The 18993-nt window shown below is 48.3% G+C and overlaps 1 protein-coding gene across 4 annotated transcripts in view; it reads left to right on the top strand.

Moving 5' to 3' along the window:
* The window catches only part of LOC135914566 (mucin-19-like), a 64441-nt gene that overhangs the window by 17203 nt on the left and 28245 nt on the right, over positions 1 to 18993 (top strand). For all 4 annotated transcript variants that reach the window (XM_065447475.2, XM_065447478.2, XM_065447477.2 and 1 more), the window contains 3 exons: positions 2926 to 3089; positions 4074 to 5793; positions 6412 to 7722. In XM_065447475.2, coding sequence (XP_065303547.1) covers positions 2926 to 3089; positions 4074 to 5793; positions 6412 to 7722 — 3195 coding nt within the window. The remainder of the gene's footprint in view (positions 1 to 2925; positions 3090 to 4073; positions 5794 to 6411; positions 7723 to 18993) is intronic.

Consider the following 18993-nt stretch of genomic DNA (forward strand, 5'->3'; position numbering starts at 1 on the left):
GCTTATGGTCATCGGATACGTAGCTGGACGTAGCTCATGTCAAAGTTGCACCTCCAGTGACCTCATAGTAATGAAAACTGATCTCGAAGGCTGTGCTTTTTCATACTGTGGCATTGGAACTTTGTCATGCCGGCTAAGAGATGGATGTCATGCAGTCCAATCGAGGTGTAGCTGTAGGAGCAAATATCTGAAGCAGGAAAATCTGGCGCACCTTACAGTCAAGGGCATGTTAACAATAGAGTAAATGTGGGATACTGTCTTTGAATGTAAGCACTGGGGAGGGAGGCTTAACTTGTCAGCTTTTGGAAACATTCCTGGAACACATATGGCCCAAATACCAAGGAAAAATGCCATGAAGTCCACCATGTCACACTGATTTCAGACGTGCACAATTCAAAAATGCAACTCTAAACCCTATATTCAGAAATGCATCTTAACTTGAAGCCCATGAATGACTTCATCTAAATGACGCCTGTCGGGAACACACTGAGAGAAATGCAATGAGCATCTTGGGCACATAAACTTTTCTCTGCTGATAAATGGCTATCTTTCACTAAAAAACACAAGTTTTTAAAGAATGTTTCATCCGTCTAAAAGGATTAATGTTTCAGCTTAGAGTCCCTCAAAACATTTTGGCACAGTGAGTTCAGTAATAGACAGATAAAAATGTAATACAAAATTTTTAATCTCCAAGGTAAGGGAAAACTATGACACTCAATCAAAACTTTTATGCAAACTAGGTGGTTCATTGCTCTATGGATGCGTCAATGGCATGGAACGAAGATGGGGAGAGGACTTAAGGTCCATTGCCATTGGTTCCATGTCATTTGTCAAATTACCATAACAAATTAGCACAGTGGACTTCAGCATAGTCATGAGTTCTACCACGCTTTGTAGGTAAAACCTGGGCATTACAATGAGCAAATCTCTTCGATGCTCTTATTGTTCATACTGTCTTCATGTTGCTTTCTTTTTTTTTCATGACTATGCATCTGAATGCATCCACTTGTTTTCTTGCAAGTTAATAATAAGCTTTAGTTACGGAAAAGACAGGCAGAACTAGACTTGGGGTTCATGGGCTATGAGGATTCTTTGCATTTATAGTCTTAGCTATTCAGCTGATAGTGGCCATTGCCGGCACCACTGTTTTCTGCTTCATCACCATCTTGGTGCACATTTCTGTCAAAGGAGCAGGCTTTTGCACCAATTTCCTCTTCAAGAACTAGGCTACTGGCTATGTTTGCTGTCATCTATGCCTGTCGTACCAACAATCGCCAAGGCCTAGAACCAGCTGAACGCTAGAGTTGTCAACAGTCTCATCGTATACGCGAGTTTCTAGAAAATACCCGAGTATGCTTTATGCATCAGCATGAAAACCATATGAACTAGCGATAACACTGTGCACATTTGCAGGTGCTGCAGCTTTTTTTTTTTTTTAGATCTATCAAGCATTTCATATTTATCCGTGTGTTTGAGAACATTAAAATATGAATCAGCACATTTCTGAAGTGATTGGGCCTGTCCTTACTCGGCTGCACAATGTGCACTGCCATAGGTAGCCAGCTTTTTGATTGTGACGAAATGCTGCTGCGGTATCATTGGCTCACTGCGTGTAGCCTTTGTTTGGTCAAGGTCTTCCATCTCTTTCTTGTGAGCAAGCGCCACTCCACACGAGGGTGCGCAGACGACCTTGCCAGCCACGTTCAAATTTTGTTCACAAGACGTTTCATCGGGGATGTCAGTGTGACACCACATTTTTTTTTTTTTTTGTTTTGTTTTTTCATGCATTGGGGCTCCTTAAGAAAAATGCAGGAGATTGTGGTGTGTCTGTTCATTCCCGTGCACTTCAAGAAATAGCTCCCCTGCAGATGCCAGTAGCGAAAAATTGGATGCCCCGTTCAGTAACGTTCAGCGCACCGCAGTCACACACCCACGCCAAGAACAACTAATATCACCAAGTGTGAGGAACTCTATTGAGGTAGCTCACAGAACAAATGGGTCATGTGGATAGGGGGTTAGGCAATGGGTTTTATGGACCTTTTGCTCAGCATACATCTTTGCACAACGTAAACCTCACCCATCCACAAGATTGAGTGTGTGCTGTCACCAAGAAGATGCACTGTGAGAGTCCGAATTACTTGTTTGATACCTCTAAAGACCTTACCACAAGTGGTCACTCACATTCATGCTCATGTCTACCCACATGACAGGTACTATACTCATTCATGTTCATGCGCATGTCCACACACTCACCAGAGCCCACTCACACTCAGTCATGCCTCGGGCAGTTCATTGTGCGTACAAAAATCTAAATAATTTTTTGAGAAAAGCAGAAAGTGCATAACATTAAAGGGTGACCTTTCATAACAATGCGCCAACTAGCCCATACACCTGCCTTTCTGGAACGCATATCATGACAGCACTGAAATCAAGTAGCAGTCATTTGGCATCACTGATGTTGTCACCTCCGGTGTGAGAAGTGGGTTTCGTTGTTGCACAACAATTTGAAGATGCATAATTTTTTTGGCTGCAGTGGACTTCGATAAATAACTGAAAGATGCTGTCAGGCTGAAATTGCCGTAATCTCCATTCTCAGTCACTGTAAAGAATACTTCCGCTTTTGCACAATCGGGCATAGCGCCTTACTGGAGCTAAATGTTGTCTTGGCTGCTGGCCCAGCCAGTCAGCATCTGTTGAAAATTATATCCTTGAAAGGGATAGACCATAAACACCACTCCCTGTCATAACTTGCACTTCACCAGTCGTCTGAACCACCAGAAAAACTGTCGATTGAAGTTGGTTGTGACATTAGCATCTGTCAGGTCTGCTCACCTGGCGCTGAGACCATGGCCTCAGCTCTTGTGTTATCGCTTGGTGCAAGACAGAGGGGAGCCTGACAGGTGGCTGCCGTGTTTTTTTATGCAGAGGAGCAGCCGTTGTGGGTGAAAAAGGTGGAGCCGTGGAACAGCGTGCGGGTGACATTTACGCTCCCCCGTGATGCGGCGCTACGGCTGCGGCAGCTGGCCCAGCGTGGTGACCGGGCACTCCGCGAGCTGGGCATCCTCTCGGTGCAGGTCGAGGGAGACCAGGTGAGCGTGCCCAGCTTTCTCACATGCACCCCCCCCCCCCCCCTTTCTTTATATATCTACACACACATGCATGCACACACTTTTTTTTTCCCTGCTAGCAGAGTGCCTATGGTTAATAGAAAACTAGGAAGAACGTCATTCTCCTCTTTCATTGTACTGTGGCATCACCTCGTGGGCATCGGATGAAATGAAATGGTAGTGTTGGAACAATAATTTAGTGTTACAGCCACAGTGCCACTAAGTCCATTCTTTTGCTTTCCTGGGGTGCTATGCCTTGACTCCACTGTACCACTGTTCATGGTAAAAACCATTAAATCATTTTAAACATCCTACACTAAGCTGAACTAGTATAAAATGTAATGGTCACAGCCCCAGGCTACCTTATGGTAAGGCCTTGAAAACTTGCAGATAGCTTGCTTGTTTTCTATTACCTTCAAGGAAGTGACAGACCGGGCGGCATTCCATGTGATATATTTTATTGAGAAGGGAATTAAACCATCTTTCATCTCGGCAAGAAGCTGGTCAATTATAGGCAGTGGTGTTTGAGGTGAACAGGACTGACGGCTCTGTGGAGGCACGGTTCAAGGTCACGTGTTAACGAATCATTAAATCATTTTAAACTTCCTACACTAACTTCAATTAGTATAAAATGTAATGGTTGCAGCACCACACTACCTTATGGTAAGGACTTGTAAACCTGCTAAGAGCTTGCTTGCTTTGTCTTACCTTAAAGGAACGAACAGGCCAGATGGCATTCTGCATTATATATTTCGTTGAGAAAGGAATGAAACCATCTTTAATCTCAGCAAGGAGCTGGTCAATTAATTATAGGCAGTGGTGTTTGAGGTAAACAGGACTGACAACCCCGTAGAGGCATGGTTCAAGGTCACCCTAATGGTCACCCATTAGCATAGATGCTTTTGGAGGTTGTTGAACACAGTCTGACCTGCGGAAACTGATGCCTTCTGTTGATGCTCTATGCAGATCATCAGTCTTACGCTTGCCGGCCGTTATGGGGAGCCACCGAAGGAAATCATCATCCAGAAAGCGGCGGAAGAGGGTGAGCAGGGTTCACCAACGTCCCCGCACATGTCTGGAGTGCCATCATCCCCAGCTCTCGCTGCAGCAGCATCCAGTCGTGCAGGCTCCTCCACCGCCCTGCCTGCAGAGCCTCCCTCCATCCAGGCTAGGAGTCCCGCCTTTGCAGCGGCAGCAGCCGCTTCGACCAGTGGCAGCGGCAGTGCCTTTCGCTCTCCCAATGTAGTCGCCCCACCTCCACGGGAACCACTGCCGTTTCTCTCAAGTGGCTCGTCGCGACTGGTGCGCCCCAGCACGAAGACCCGCCCGCCTTTCCCTTTTGCAAGCATGACTCACTCGATGAAGCAGAACAGCGCAGCGGCGGCAGCCGCCACGACGACGAGTGGGAGCAGGTTTCCGTTTTCACCTTCGCCTCCCTTGGCCGCAGCGCTTGGAGCGGCACAGCGGCTCGGCAGTGCGACGCGTGGCAATGTGGCACTGTCTAGTCCGCTGCTGGTGAACCTCCTCCAGAGCGAGACAGGGTCTGGTGGTCCACAGAAGACGATGATGCCACCGCCTTTAGACACAGGCCAACCCACGAAACGGAAACGCAGGCCCCCCAAAGGGAGCCGGGGCAAAGAAGGCTGTTCCCCACCTGGTTCGCCATCATCACCGCCCCCCACAAGCCCGAGTTGCGATGCTATCAACATTCTCAGCGGCCGTGGCTTCCCCCTGTCCTCCCACATTCCTGCGTCACCACCCCGCATGGCCCCGCCAACGGCAACGGTCTCTGTGGCCCCTCCTTCACCCCCTGCTGCGGCCGAGAGCCGCACGACTACTCACCTTATCAACCCCTTCACTGGCCACCTAGAGCCCATGCCTTCCGACGAAGAGGATGACGAACCAGTTGTTCGGGATCTTGAGACCTCGGAGTCCTCTGAAAATGGAGGCCACTCGGAGCGCAGCCTCTCCGATGGAAGCAGTGGTGGCAAGGATCCAGGCAACCCTTCTTCGGACACGGACTCCGGCATTGGGAAGTCGTCGTCATCGCAGTCCTCCAACGATCCTGAGCCGCCGCCGCGTGAAGAGGTGTCTCGCGTGTCTCTGCCGCCCACCGAAGGCGAGAAGCTCAAGCTACGGCTAAAACTTGACTCGAAGAGGAGCTGCCCTGTGAAGCCGGAAGTTGAAGCATCGCCGCCGCCTTCGCCACAGGGCGAACCCCCTCGGGTTCCACCGCTGCACATATCTTTGCGGGGGCCGAACGTGGCGGTGGTGGTGAGCCCAAGGAAACCAGAAGCAGCCCCCAAGAAGCGCTCGCCACGGTCCCCTCGGTCGAGCAACAGCGCGGAAAGCAGCGGGGGTGGTGATGCTCGGCGGGCCTGTCGTGGCACCAGGGCTCGGGGAGACAAGGCAGCCGAGCGGATGCGGGAGCTTAGCTTGCTGTCAGGTGGCGGCATTGTGCGAGTGCCTGTGTCCATGTCGCCAACGGTGGTGTTGACACCACTGCAACTGCAACACCCGCTGGGCGCCGGTGGCACCCGAAGGACTCTACCATCACCTTCTTCTTCTTCCTCTTCGCCCTCTTCCTCATCGCCTTCATCCGCCTCTTCTTCCTCCTGCGCACAGAGTACAAAACCCCACTGGTCTGCCACCTCACTGGGGCCAGAGGCAGACTCTTCCGTTAGCGGTGAGTGCGAGTTTGGTTGTGTTCTTGCCCAGGCTGACTGGCAAATCCTGTTTGGGTAGGCACTAGGCACCACCCAGTCCAACTATAAGGCAGTAAAGGTTCTTGATTCATTATTAACTGCAAAATGACCGCAAGACAGCAGACAGAAATCAATCGAACCTGCACTGTCCATTGTCTTTCTGTTGCACTGCAGTCGGTAATGAATCAGCACCAACTAGCCCGATTTTCAGTCCTTCTGAAAGATTCTTGAACTATGTGATTCTAGCATACAGCCATTATTCTATCTCTATTTCACTCTGCACAGTGTTTTTTAATCTGGGGTTCCTATGAGCCTGGTTTAACATACGACTATTGAAATAACAGAAATATAGGTGCGTTCATAGCTGCAAGTTATACAACACCAGTGGACATATCATAAATAAGGAACAGTAGGATAATACACTGTCTGCCCAATCCTCTAGCGTTGTGAGCTAACCATTAAATACCACATAATTGAGCTTACTATATTAATGTTCATCCAACATAAATTTTTTTCTGCTTAATCTGCGCTTATGCCTTGGAATTCCCCTGAGACAGAAACAAGTGCTGATGGTTTGCACTGTCACTTTCACCTTGCAGATGGTTCCAGCCCGCTGCGAGACCGTCCCGATCTACCTCACGCCCTGCGGTCTGCAGACCATGACACCGGCGCTGTCACACCTGCAACGACGATGACAACAACTACCGTGACAGCGCCGCCACGTCAGGCCGGCAACGGCGAGCCTGCTGCAAACAGTGCCTTGGGAGCCCTCGAGTGCCACACAACGCCGCACCGGACAGCTTTGAGGCCCAGAAGTGTGCCAACGCCCGAGACCAACGGTGTGCTGCATACTGACGAGGAAGAGCAGCGGTCGCCCAGCCCGTGTCGCGCTTCCCCTTCTTCCCTGGCCAAGATGACAATGGCGACAACGACGAGTGCAATAGAGAAGAAGCCCCTCGCCAACTGCCTCGAGGGGCCCATCACCAACCACGTAGGCTCAACGAAGGGCGACGGGGTCGACGAGCTCCGTGAGATGGCCGAACGGAGGCTGTCTCCAACGCCCATGGCCCGGATCATCTCATTGGATGCCGTCGCAGCCAAGAAGACAGCGTTTGGGGGCCCCGTCTTTGAGGTGTCAGACGTGGATGTGCCTGCGGCACTCAAGCTGGGCGGTCTGGTAGGTGGGAACCACCGGATGCCCCTGCTGATACCGACAGGTGGCGGTGGTGGTGGAGCGACATTTCGTGGTGATGTGGTGCTTCGCCAAGAGTACGCCACCACTCACCACCCGCACCACCACCATTTTCACTGCACCACGGCCAATTCCGTCCTCAAGCCAGGCATTGTGCGCATGAACCGGCTCAGGTTCGGAGCGGGCTTTGCTGCTGCCACTGCCGCTGTTGCTGCCGCGGCTGCAGCAACAACGCAGGCGAGGGTAGAGACAACGGCGAGTGTGGCCGTGAAGTCTAACGGCATCGCATCGTCGCCACTGCAGAATGAGTGTGACTCAACAATAGACGCGGAGTCGAGCTTAGACTCGGACGACCTCATCTCTAATGGGCCATCGTCAACAACTCCGGTGTCCCTAGTGGCAGCGTCATCGCTGTCGGCAAGTGCAACACCACAGACGCTATCAGCGGCAAGTGCAATTGTGTCCAGGTCGGACGGGTTTTCGGAACTGCCAATGTCTCGCGGCAGGTGCGACTCGGCGACCAATGGCAGTGCGGATTTTGTTGCAGTAGTCAGCAGTGACAACGGTGTGACAACGACAGGGAGGGCAGAGGAGAATGGTGTATCGCCGGACTCGAACCACGAGCTGCTACCACGTGACCCTTTAGGCCCCAGCGACACAGATGGTGACAAGAGTGGCGATGACGAGGAGGCGAGCTCAGCCCTTTCAGAGGAGAGAGGTAAGCTCGTCTCGCGTCGTCGCAGTGATCGTCAGAGGCTGAGCATGCTTCTGCTGGAGAGGTTGGACATACTGTGATTGCATTCGTTTTTTGCATGGTGGAGACATTAAAGTGCCGAAACCAAACCAGCAAGCAAATAGTACTTTTGTTTCATACAACTGTCTGTAACCACCAGACTCAATACCTTGGCTGGGTTGTACAACTGTGCTGGCTTTGCTTCTCAGTGTCAAAGGAAGTGCTCTTGGCAAATGTCTATATAGTAGTAGACAGTTTTAGTTTAGTGTATGCTTAACTAAAATGCCGCCGTTGCGGCTATTTCCCGCCTGTGGCGATAGGTGGCACTGACATCTCGAATGTTTCTTTCGTTAGGCTTTGACTCGTCGGGAACGAGAAGCGATCTCGAAAACACAACGAGGTTGTTTATAATACTCTGTCGTCAAAGCGGCCCGAGACTAAGCGAAAGCCGTTTACACAATCATTTGCTACGAACAAAGTGCATTTTGCAAAAGCAACGTCAAATTCAATTCGAAGCGGGCTGCCGGGACCGCCGCCATGTTTCACGCAGAAACGCTAACGCTAGCTCGTTTGCGTTGCGTGTGCCCGCTATTTCGTTTAGCGTTCAGCGCATGTGCAGTGACGACCTGCCATTTTTTAGCGTACGCACTGGTATGGTGTACGCTGTACTAAAACTGTCTAATGAAGCAGATGAAGTTGAATGTTAGGGGACAGCCATCACTATTGCCTCCGCTACATGAGGCTGAAGTTCAAGCTTGTGGTGCTGGCCGTCTATTTTGTCATTTCCTTTCACTTGCTCAATGTCCAGAATAGAAGCCCCATTACATTTATTTTTTAAATATTTTTTCAAATTTTTTTCAATGTGTTGTTACTGAAAGCAGACTATCGAACTGAACTGGAACATAACAAAAAACCGGAGCTGAACCATTATGTTCAGCTGAATGTGAACCGAACCATTATTTTTTCCATCATCTTGGTGCTGAACTCGAACCAGAACTTGTATTGGAGGAATTGTTCCGAACTGGTTCAACAAAAGTTTCAGAATGCTATGTGGACCCTTCACTAGGGCACCTCAAAGGGACATGCTGAACAAAGCCTCTAATAGCCTGCAAACGATTCTCGCACTACTGGTAAGCCTCAAATATTTAACGTCAAATAGCCTCAACTCAGTTCTGACGCGCGTTATGTTGATATTTGTGCAAGCAAGGCCGAGTGCAATGCCGCATGGCCATAATATAGATCTCAATACTGTGCAGCAAACTTCAATATGGTGCAAACGCCTGTAACATGTTAGGAATGTCAATTCAAACACATACACAAAGAAATATGTGATGGTGTCTTAAGTTTCAGCCCTTTGAAGTAACAGACCTTGCAAGGATGCATCATTATAGCTCGGTTGCAGGCGGTACAGAAGTCCTTTGCAAAGGAAACGCCTTTCACACAGGCCGGTGTTGTTGCTTAACCTTCAATTATCAGTCCCTCACTGATTCCTCAACCTCAATGCATACCTGCCAACTCTCTGAAATTTTATAATAATGTTTATTAATTTCAGCCCGATTTTACTAATGCTGCATCCATGTTTTCACAAGAAATACTGCTAGAAAAATTTGCAAACATGCCAAAGGATGGGCGCGACAGACGTTTAAAAAATAGATGCGTACAAAATAAATTTTCAATCTCGCCTCCAACGGCCACCGTAAATGTGCATGGTTAGCAGCAAACACACGCTTTGCCAACCATGTTGTGCGTTTTGCAAAATGACTGGGTGCTGCATCCCGCAGTGTCCTGTTAGTTCGAAAAAAGACTGCTGATTGTTATCACTTTCGGGAGGTCAAAAAAGAAGGCTTCTGTGGATGGCGAAGCTTAAAAGAGACAAGTGGCAACCTACGAACGCTGCTCTTTCATGGCACTTGTAAAACCGGCAACAGCAAAGTTGCTGAAAATGTCGCTGTGGTCTAAAAACAGTGTGTTGCATTTCTGTCTGTGCGAGGCAGGGTTTGTTGCTTTTAGCATACTGAGTCGAAAAGCAAATCATCATCAATAAAATATGTGAAGTAACAAATTTATATTTGCAACTACATTCATGGTTTTTAAAACAGCATTTTGTAGTTACCTTTTGTCAACGTTGCAGTTACCTTTTGTCAACGTTGCATCTAAATCCCGGCAGAACCCATGTCACAATGGATGACGTTAATTCGATTAGCATTGAAGCCGCGTACTGACACACCATATTGCCTCCACCGAAACATGTCTTATGTGAGGTATGTGCAGCTGGGATCCCCTCTCGCACTTCCCTCTGGACATTCTGCGCGATCTCTTGTGGCACCATTGCAAAGTCTGCGCATGGCACATTTGTGAATATTGATACAAGGCAGAAACATCTTTAAAGAACGCAGGCAGGTTCCTGCGCCCCGCCAAGAGGACAATGTATTGGAGAAAAAGACGACAAAATAATGGCACGTGTTCGCCGCACGCACTCGCATCGCAGGTGGGCGTTGTCGGTGTGTACAAGAAAAAGAGGTGAAGCGACACTCGAGAGAGAAGGAGGAGAAGGCATTCCTGATCTGTTTAGAACACGGCAGTCTCCTTTATTTACCCCCAGAGCACAAATTAGCCCACAATAAATAGTTGTGTCTGAACTCCCTTAACTGTTGGTTACAATTCTGGTGGCGGTGCTGGGTAATAATTTCCAGCCCAATTCGAGTTGGAGAAAGCAGCCCGGAGCCACGCCATTTCACACCTAACGATCTCACGCCTGTCCACCAGCGCATGAGCCGTCACCTATGTAGTGAGCCTCTTGAGTTTCCTCTTTTGCCGGAGCGAACTATAGTAGCAGCAGCAGACAACATCCCAGGCAGCCTCAACCCGCATCGTCGTTGATCAGCCGCGGACGCTCGAGCCTTTTCACGGCGACACCTTCGAAGACGCCGAGGACTGGTTGGAAGGCTTCTAGCGCATCATGGACTACAATGGATGGGATGAAAACCGGTAGCTCCGCAACATTTACTTCACGTTGCAAGACTGTGCGCAAATGTGGTTTGAAAACTATGAAGCTGTCCTCCGGTCGTGGAATGACTTCCGATGGGAGCTGTTGGCCACGTATCTGAGCACAGATTACCAGTAAAGAGCTGGAGCCGCTTTGCAAGCAAGAAGCCGAAACAAAAGCGTGGCAATGTATCTCAAAGATATGTCCCCCACTTATTACACCGGGCCGATCCGAGCATGAGCGAGGACAAGAAGCTTCGGCACCTGATGCACGGTGTGAAACAGGAGCTTTTTGCCGGTTTGGTTTGCAGCCCTCCCCGCACCATCGTCGAATGCCACTCCGAGGCGACAACTATGGAAAGGACACTTCAACAGCGAATGAGACTCTACAACCGCGATATGAACATCGCCTTTATGGATGCGATGTCCGCAATGTTCGGGAACAGCGTCGAGGTCTTATGGGAACTCGTAAGATCTGTGGTTCGAGAAGAGCTCCAGAGGCAACAGTTCAACAACGGCCCCACAGCGGTCTCTTCGTTAGCAGAAGTGGTTCGCGAAGATGTGAGACAAGCAGTTCGCGAGCAGCACCCGCAAGCACAGCCGCAAGCGTCATCACCGGTACAGCCGATCGTATCGTACGCTGAGGTACTCGGAAGGTCCCCAGGACGTACTTTCGTCACGGCAACTACGCATGTACCCGAACCTCTGTTCTTGCCGTCTCCACCTGAGACAAGATTCCGGAAGGCTGACATATCGCACACTCCTGATAGAATACCACTGTGCTACCACTGCGGTGTGAAGCTGGTCATCTCTACAGAACGTGCGAATACCGCAGAGCGGGACTTCGGGGGTTTTCCATATGCGCTCCTTGCCCAAGAAATGGTGAATGCCCTTTTGAAATCCAGGAGTATTTGTCAACGCGCCAAAGCCCGCAGACTTCACAGCAACATCAACCTCGGTCAACAGTGCCGCTGAGGTATCGATCACCGAGCCCGTGTCCATCCTCAAGCTTCCAAAGGCGACGCCCCCAAAGCCCATTTCGAGAAAACTAATACAGGTGACCTGTGGAGGTGAGGCCGCTGTTGACGCAAGAACAGAGCCTCTAGCGCTGATTCTGAAATATAACGACGGACACGAGAGCAGTTGCGGAAAGAGTGATGTTGCTTCTGATTTATGCGTGTTTATAGACGGCTGCGAAATTACTGCTTTAGTAGACACAGGCGCAGACCATTTCGTTATGAGTAAAGTACTTGCGAGAAGACTGAAAAAAATGCCAACTCCTTGGAGAGGACCGCAAATTCGAACTGCCGGAGGACACCTTATAAACCCGGTGGGCAGGTGCACTTCTAGAATCGGAATATGCGGCTTTACATACGTCGCCAGTTTCCTGTCAGGATGTTCAAGGGATTTAATTATTGGAATGGGCTTTTTGCATACGAACGGTGCAGTAATCAACTTGCAGGAATCCTGTGTGTTGTTCTCAACGAAGCACGCCATCGCAACGTTCCAGTGTGGAAGAACAATTTGACGCGCTTCATATTATAGACGACAATGTCACGATACCCCCAAGATCCAGCATAGCTGTCGATGTAAGAAGCACCGTATTCAGCGACTATGAAGGAATAGCAGACAGTAACACTAGGCTCTTACTCGAAAAAGAGATCTGTATGGCAAGGGGTCTTGTTCAGCTGCGTGACGGGTGTTCGAATGTCTTCCTTACTAATTTTGGAAATTAAGTCCGGCATATTGCAAAGGGAACTGTCATTGCCATTGCCAGAAACAGATTACGTATTTGAGCCCTTCCAATGCCGCACTACTGGATTCTGACAACATAGCCTCCATACTCGCATCCGTCAACATCGGAGCAGCACTATCACCGAGCCAGAAGCAGCAAATAGAAAACCTTGTCCAAAAATTCGCCTCATGTTTCTCAACGACATCGAAAGTCCAGAGAACATCCATCGCCAAACACCACATCATTGTCGACGAAGTTGTGAGGCCTATTTGCCAGCATCCCTACCAAGTGTAACCGAAGGAGAGATCATCAGCCAAACAAGTCGAAGAAATGCTTAGAGGCAACGTAATTCAACCATCGACCACCCCGTGGTCTTCGCCTGTGATGCTGGTAAAGAAAAAGGATCAGACCTTGTGCTTCTGCGTTGATTATCGAAAGCTAAACGTCGTCACAAAGCGGGATGTCTATCCACTTCCGAGGATCGATGACACCCTCAATAGACTACGGGATGCGAAATTATTTTCCTCTCTCGACCTCAAAAGCGGATACTGGCAAATAGAAGTGGACGAACAAGATCATGACAAGACAGCATTCGTCACACCAGATGGACTATACGAATTCAAGGTACTTCCATTCGGCCTCTGTTCCGCACCTGCCACCTTTCAGTGGATGATGGACACTGCTCTCCGAGCTAAAGTGGCAGTCCTATCTGGTTTATCTTCATGATGTCGTGAATTTTTCTACCACCTTTGTTCAGCATGTGGAACGACTAAGGATTGTGCTCAAAGCTATTAGTTCAGCAAGGCTGACAATAAAGCCACAAAAATGTCACCTCGGCTTCCATGAGCTCCTTTTCCTCGGCCATGTGATTAGCTCCGAAGGCATCCGTCCTGACCCTGAGAAGACCGCAGCAGTAGAAAAGTTTCCTAGGCCAACTAATAAAAAGGCCGTTAGGCGATTCCTAGCACTTGGTGCCTACTACAGGCTTTTCATCAAAAATTTTTTGAAGATTGCCGAGCCATTAATGCAATTACTGAAAGAAGATATGCCTTTCGTCTAAGTGAACAAGAAGATGTATTCATTGAGCTACGACGGTGACTTCAAAACCACCGGGTCCTTGCACACTTTGATGAGGAAGCGGAAACAGACATCCACACAGACGCCAGCAATTTAGGACTCGGTGCCGTCCTCGTTCAATGGGAAAACGGAGAGGAAAGAGTGATTGCATACACTAGCCGCACTCTTTCGATGGCTGAAACCAACTATTCAGCCACAGAAAAAGAATGCCTCACAGTCATATGGGCCATAGGAAAATTCCTACCATACTTATACGGTAGACCGTTCCGAGCAATCAGTGACCATCACTCATTGTGCTGGCTTGCAAACCTGGAAGATCAATCTGGACGACTTGCTAGAGGAGTTTGAGGCTGCAGGAATACGACATAGCAGTTGTATACAAGTCAGGTTGCAAGCACAGTGACGCTGATTGTTCATCACATGCGCCCATCAAATCTGCTCCTCTGAAAGATGGACACGACGTTCCGTTTATTGGAGCAGAGTTGCTCCTACTCGGGCACCTCGAGGGACACCCCGTCCATGTTTCGCGAGTTTTCTGCCGGGGATTGTCATCATATGTAATGAGAAATGGTGTCCTGTATAAAAGAAATTTTGAGCACAGCACAGAGAAATTTCTACTCTTCGTTCCTTCAGCTTTGCGACCCCAAATCTTGGAAGCCTGTCACGATGACCCATCAGCAGGACACCTCGGAGGGAGCAGAACGTTCGCCCGAATTCATGCTAAGTACTACTGGCCAAAGCTATTGAATTCAGCACAGCATTATTTACGGACATGCCGGGATTGCCAAAGACGCAAAACGCCTCCATTAAAACCCACAGGCCTCCTGCAACCAATAGAACCCCCAGGAGTTCCGTTCGTACAAGTAGGAATGGACTTGCTCGGTCCCTTTCCAACATCGTCATCATGGAAACGATGGATTGTAGTAGCGACTGATTACCTAACCCGATATTCCGAGAAATCCTCTCTAATCAGTGCAACAGCCATTGGAAGTGGCTGAATTCTTTGTCACCAAGGTAGTGTTGCGACACAGTGCACCTGCACTTATTATCACGGACCGAGGAACTTCGTTCACAGCCGATTTGATGCAATCCATTATGAAACTGACTCATACCAGCCACAGGAAAACAACTGCCTATCACCCTCAAACAAATGGGCTAACCGAGCGACTGAACAGCACGCTGAAAGATATGTTGTCAATTTACGTAGACTTAGAGCACCGTACATGGGACAAGATACACAAGTAACGCCATTCCAGCTTGTTTTTGGTCAAACATTTACCACACCCTTGGATGCAATGCTGCCTGTCAGCGACAGTACTGAACAGAACCCTGACATCAGCAACTTTACACAGAGGGCTGAAGAAGCACGTCACCTGACACGATATTGCATTCAACAATGGCAGTGCATTGACGCAGACCGATACATCTTGTGGCGAAGAGAAGTCGAGTATGCATTAGGCAACAGAGTATGGGTGTGGACTCCCGTGCGGACGCGCGGCCTGTCCGAAAAGCTTTTGCACCGTTATTTTGGCCCTTACCGAGTGCCTCGCCGCACCAGTCCCTTGAACTAAGAAGTTATGCCAGAAGGACATGCGACCTCATCACGATGCCGGCGTCGCACAGAAACTGTACATGGGGTCAGACTGAAGCCATATTATGACAGGCAGTCAATACTCTATGAAACATCTATTCTGTGCCATATACCACTTTAGTATGGACAATAGCTTGTGAACAATTTCGTCGCCTTACGGATTGGGACGATGTGTTTTGGAGGGGGGATAATGATCCTAGGCAGAAACGTCTTTAAACGACGCGCGCAGATTCGTGCGCCCCCACCCCAAGAGGACAACGGCGTATTGGAGAAAAAGACGACAAAATAGTCAAGTGTTTTCGCCGCACACACTCGCATCTCAGCTGGCCGTTGTCGGCGTGTACAAGAAGAGGTGAAGCGAAGCTCGTCGCTTCACCTCTTCGTGGCAGTCTTTTTTACTTACCCCCAGGGCACAAGTTAGCCCACAATAAATAGTTGTGTCTGAACTCCCTTAACTATTCGTTACAATATTTATTCGGACAAGATTGCCTAAGTATGTATGATGTGGGTTCGGTTTGCCCAGTACCGGATAAATTTTAAAGGATTTCTTTTGTCGTTGGCGAGCGGCATATACCTAGTGGCAGTGACCCAGATTGCAGTCATTGAGATTCATTGAAAAGCGGCACATACCCAATGGAAGTGACACAAGTTGGCGTGAAAGAGGTTCTTTGAAGAGTGGCATGCCCAGTGACCCAAATTGGTCGAATGGTTGCTTTCAAATTTGGTTCCCTTAGCACAGCAGCCCAGTGCTCTACCTATTAGACCATTGATTACCTGGTGAACCGAGTTAGCAAGATAGAGGTCAGATGCTGATAGGCATAGGCATATCACAAACTGGCTGAAGCTCCCAGAGAATGTTAATCGCATCAAAATGCACGTCTATCCCACGAAAGGTGTGTGCTCCGGGAAACTTTTGTAAATGCGTGCACCCCTTTGGTTTGTCATGTCCGATCACGGTATTTTTAAAAATTTTAATGTTTAACTTTAGGTTGGAAGGTAGGCTCAATTGACCAGGTGTGTTCAGTTGTAAGGCAGCTTGCAGGCACAACTATATGGAATGAATTGTATTTTCGATGCGGTGGGCACTGTGGCCTTCGAAATCAAATCGCATTGCACTTTTGCGCCTTCAGACAGTGTATTCGTATTCAATTTCATGCATAATATTAAAGGCACCAGAGATACGTTGGTTCGCATCAGGTAAGGGAAGTAATAAAGTACCTCCCACTAAAAAAAAATTTGCAGGCGAGGCTGTGAAACATTTCTTTCTGAGGCTTTTCATTCTCGTTTATTTCAATCTCTTTTGAACCTGTATCGACCAGTTCAAACCATTAAATTTTTGTTCCGGAGCTGAACCTAGACTGAACCAAAAAATATGCAGAAGCTTGAATCCAAGCAAACCCAAAAACCTTTCACTTAGAAGCCCTGACATAAAAGCAAAGAAGCAGAATGAATTTCTTTGGAATCGAACGCAAATTTTAAAAAGCACCCATGTAAAGCAGCCACTTTTGGGACATGGGGGCCAGATTCAGAAATATGGTAACTTCTGAAACGTCAGTTATGCTGCTGAGCCCTGCCACAAACATCCACTGATTGCATTTAATGTGTGGTGGCCTGGAAAAGGCGGCCTGGAAAAGGTGGCCTGGAACGGTCGTATTCCATCTCAGTGCCACTGAAGGTCACTGTCATCATTTAAGCCTAATCATTTAGTTGCAAATGGGAAAAATGGGGCTTGTTATTAGCTGTCATCAAAATTTCATGTCACTCCCTACTCCCCTTTCCTGCTTTCTTTAACTAGTTTAAGCTTTTTCTTTTCTTTTCAAGCTATTCCCACCAGTCTGTCTTTTAACATGAACACTATTTGTTTTACCAGGTAGCAGGGAAGCTTTTGCTGTAGTTGTAGCATAATAAGAAACTATGTGATACTTTGTGGGATAGTGCAGTGGGGGTTCACAGTCTCAAGCACCTGGATGCAGGATCATGCACCCAGTGCCTGACAAATAAAAAGCATGAATTTGGACAGTGCATAGGGACCCACTGAAATTCAAGGAAATGCTGCTGCTGTGCGTGTTCTTTAGCTTTTGGTCCTGGAGGGCAATTCGTGACATAGCTAACTAGAAAGGCATCAACATTTGGATCACATCAGGCGCACTCTGTAGTGTAGCCGACTTTCTTGAATTCACCCCTGACGGGACTGACGAATCGATCAAATTAAAAAAGAGGCAAAAAAAAGAAAAAAACATCAAAATGGATCGCTGGTTCATTTGGTAGTATTTGCCCTGACCCAAATGTACAAATGCAAGCGCTGGAAACCGAGTTATTCAGGCGTTGTTGGACTGCCGCATTCGTCGTATAGTAGGTGGCACGACCGCGTTCGCCGCAGCAGTATAGACGAGAAAAGTGGGCGTGTCACATTTGATAAGGAGGAAGTGCCTGCCACGCTCTTCTTGCGTAGTCGCGACAGTTCGGAGCGCAAGAAGTTGTTTTTTCTGTTTTCAAACGTTTCACTTCTGTCGTGAGCGAGTCCACTTTGTTTAGAATACCAGGAAACGTGCGCACAATTTCTGGTGAAAGCACGTCACCGTTCGGCGCTGTACCCGCCGTGGTTGCTCAGTGGCTATGGTGTTAGGCTGCTGAGCACGAGGTCGCGGGATCGAATCCCGGCCACGGCGGCCGCATTTCGATGGGGGCGAAATGCGAAAACACCCGTGTGCTTAGATTTAGGTGCACGTTAAAGAACCCCAGGTGGTCAAAATTTCCGGGGTCCTCCACTACGGCGTGCCTCATAATCAGAAAGTGGTTTTGGCACGTAAAACCCCAAATATTAAAAAAAAAAATGCACACCCCCTTTTTATGGTTTCAAAGTAAAAAAATATTGTAAAAATTGCATTAGAAAACAAAGCATAAATTTTACATGCAGGCTGATCTTTAGCAGGAAAATCATAAGATGCCTCAGATTCTGGCAATAAAATAAGGATTAATCAGCCAACCTTGCCTTCACAGAATGGGAATTTATTTGTGTAAAGGAGTACTCACACAAAAATTTGGTGTCCTGTGTGTGTTTCTTGCTTTCTTTAGGTAGCTGCTGACTCCATAGTTGTGGTACAAAGCCTCAATCTCTCGAGAGTGCCAGAAATGAATAATTGCAGCACCTTTTGTATGACACATCCAAAACGCTCTCCAAGCATAAGCGCGGCTGCAGAAGGGTAAAGGTCACTTCTCATGTCACCAAAAGCAGAGGTGGCGAGGTGAAGGGTGTACAATGACTGTGTCGCCAAAAGTTGCCAGATTGGCCCGTTCGACTGTTCACCACTCTCGGAAAAGCAGGGGGACGCTTTCTCCCCTCTTACCCCTGAATGGACTCGGCTTTAGGCAGCACAGCAAAAGTGATACCTGGTACCACAAGACTGCCACCCCAAGTTTCAGTGACAAAATGGGTAACCTCTTCCATGTGCAAAGCCGTGTTGCCCTTGGCGCACATTTTGAAATGGCTGTATTAAAAGGTCATGTGATTAATCATTTGTTGCACTCTCTGGGAATAATAATAAGACTCCACAATGTAGTTACTGGGGGGAGGGCTATCCAATAACGTAATGAAACAGGGAAAAAAATGTCCTGTCAGTACTCCGTCAACGTCCTTCGCCATCACTCTCAGGCAGCACTTTATTGCTGTCTACAAAGAACCACGGCACGTACTCTGTATGGTTCGTAGCACATTCGATATTCTGCATTTATCATACAACTCTCTGTAACAATCGCATATAAGATGGTGGCCCACACCTAGACTAACCACTTCGCTAGCAACACATGCAATTCTCCGGAATGCCAAGTGTATGTGACGCGACTTGTTGCTGCTAGCTTAACATGTAAA

The sequence above is a fragment of the Dermacentor albipictus genome, chromosome 6 (assembly GCF_038994185.2).
Source record: "Dermacentor albipictus isolate Rhodes 1998 colony chromosome 6, USDA_Dalb.pri_finalv2, whole genome shotgun sequence".
NCBI classification, from domain to species: Eukaryota; Metazoa; Arthropoda; class Arachnida; order Ixodida; family Ixodidae; genus Dermacentor; species Dermacentor albipictus.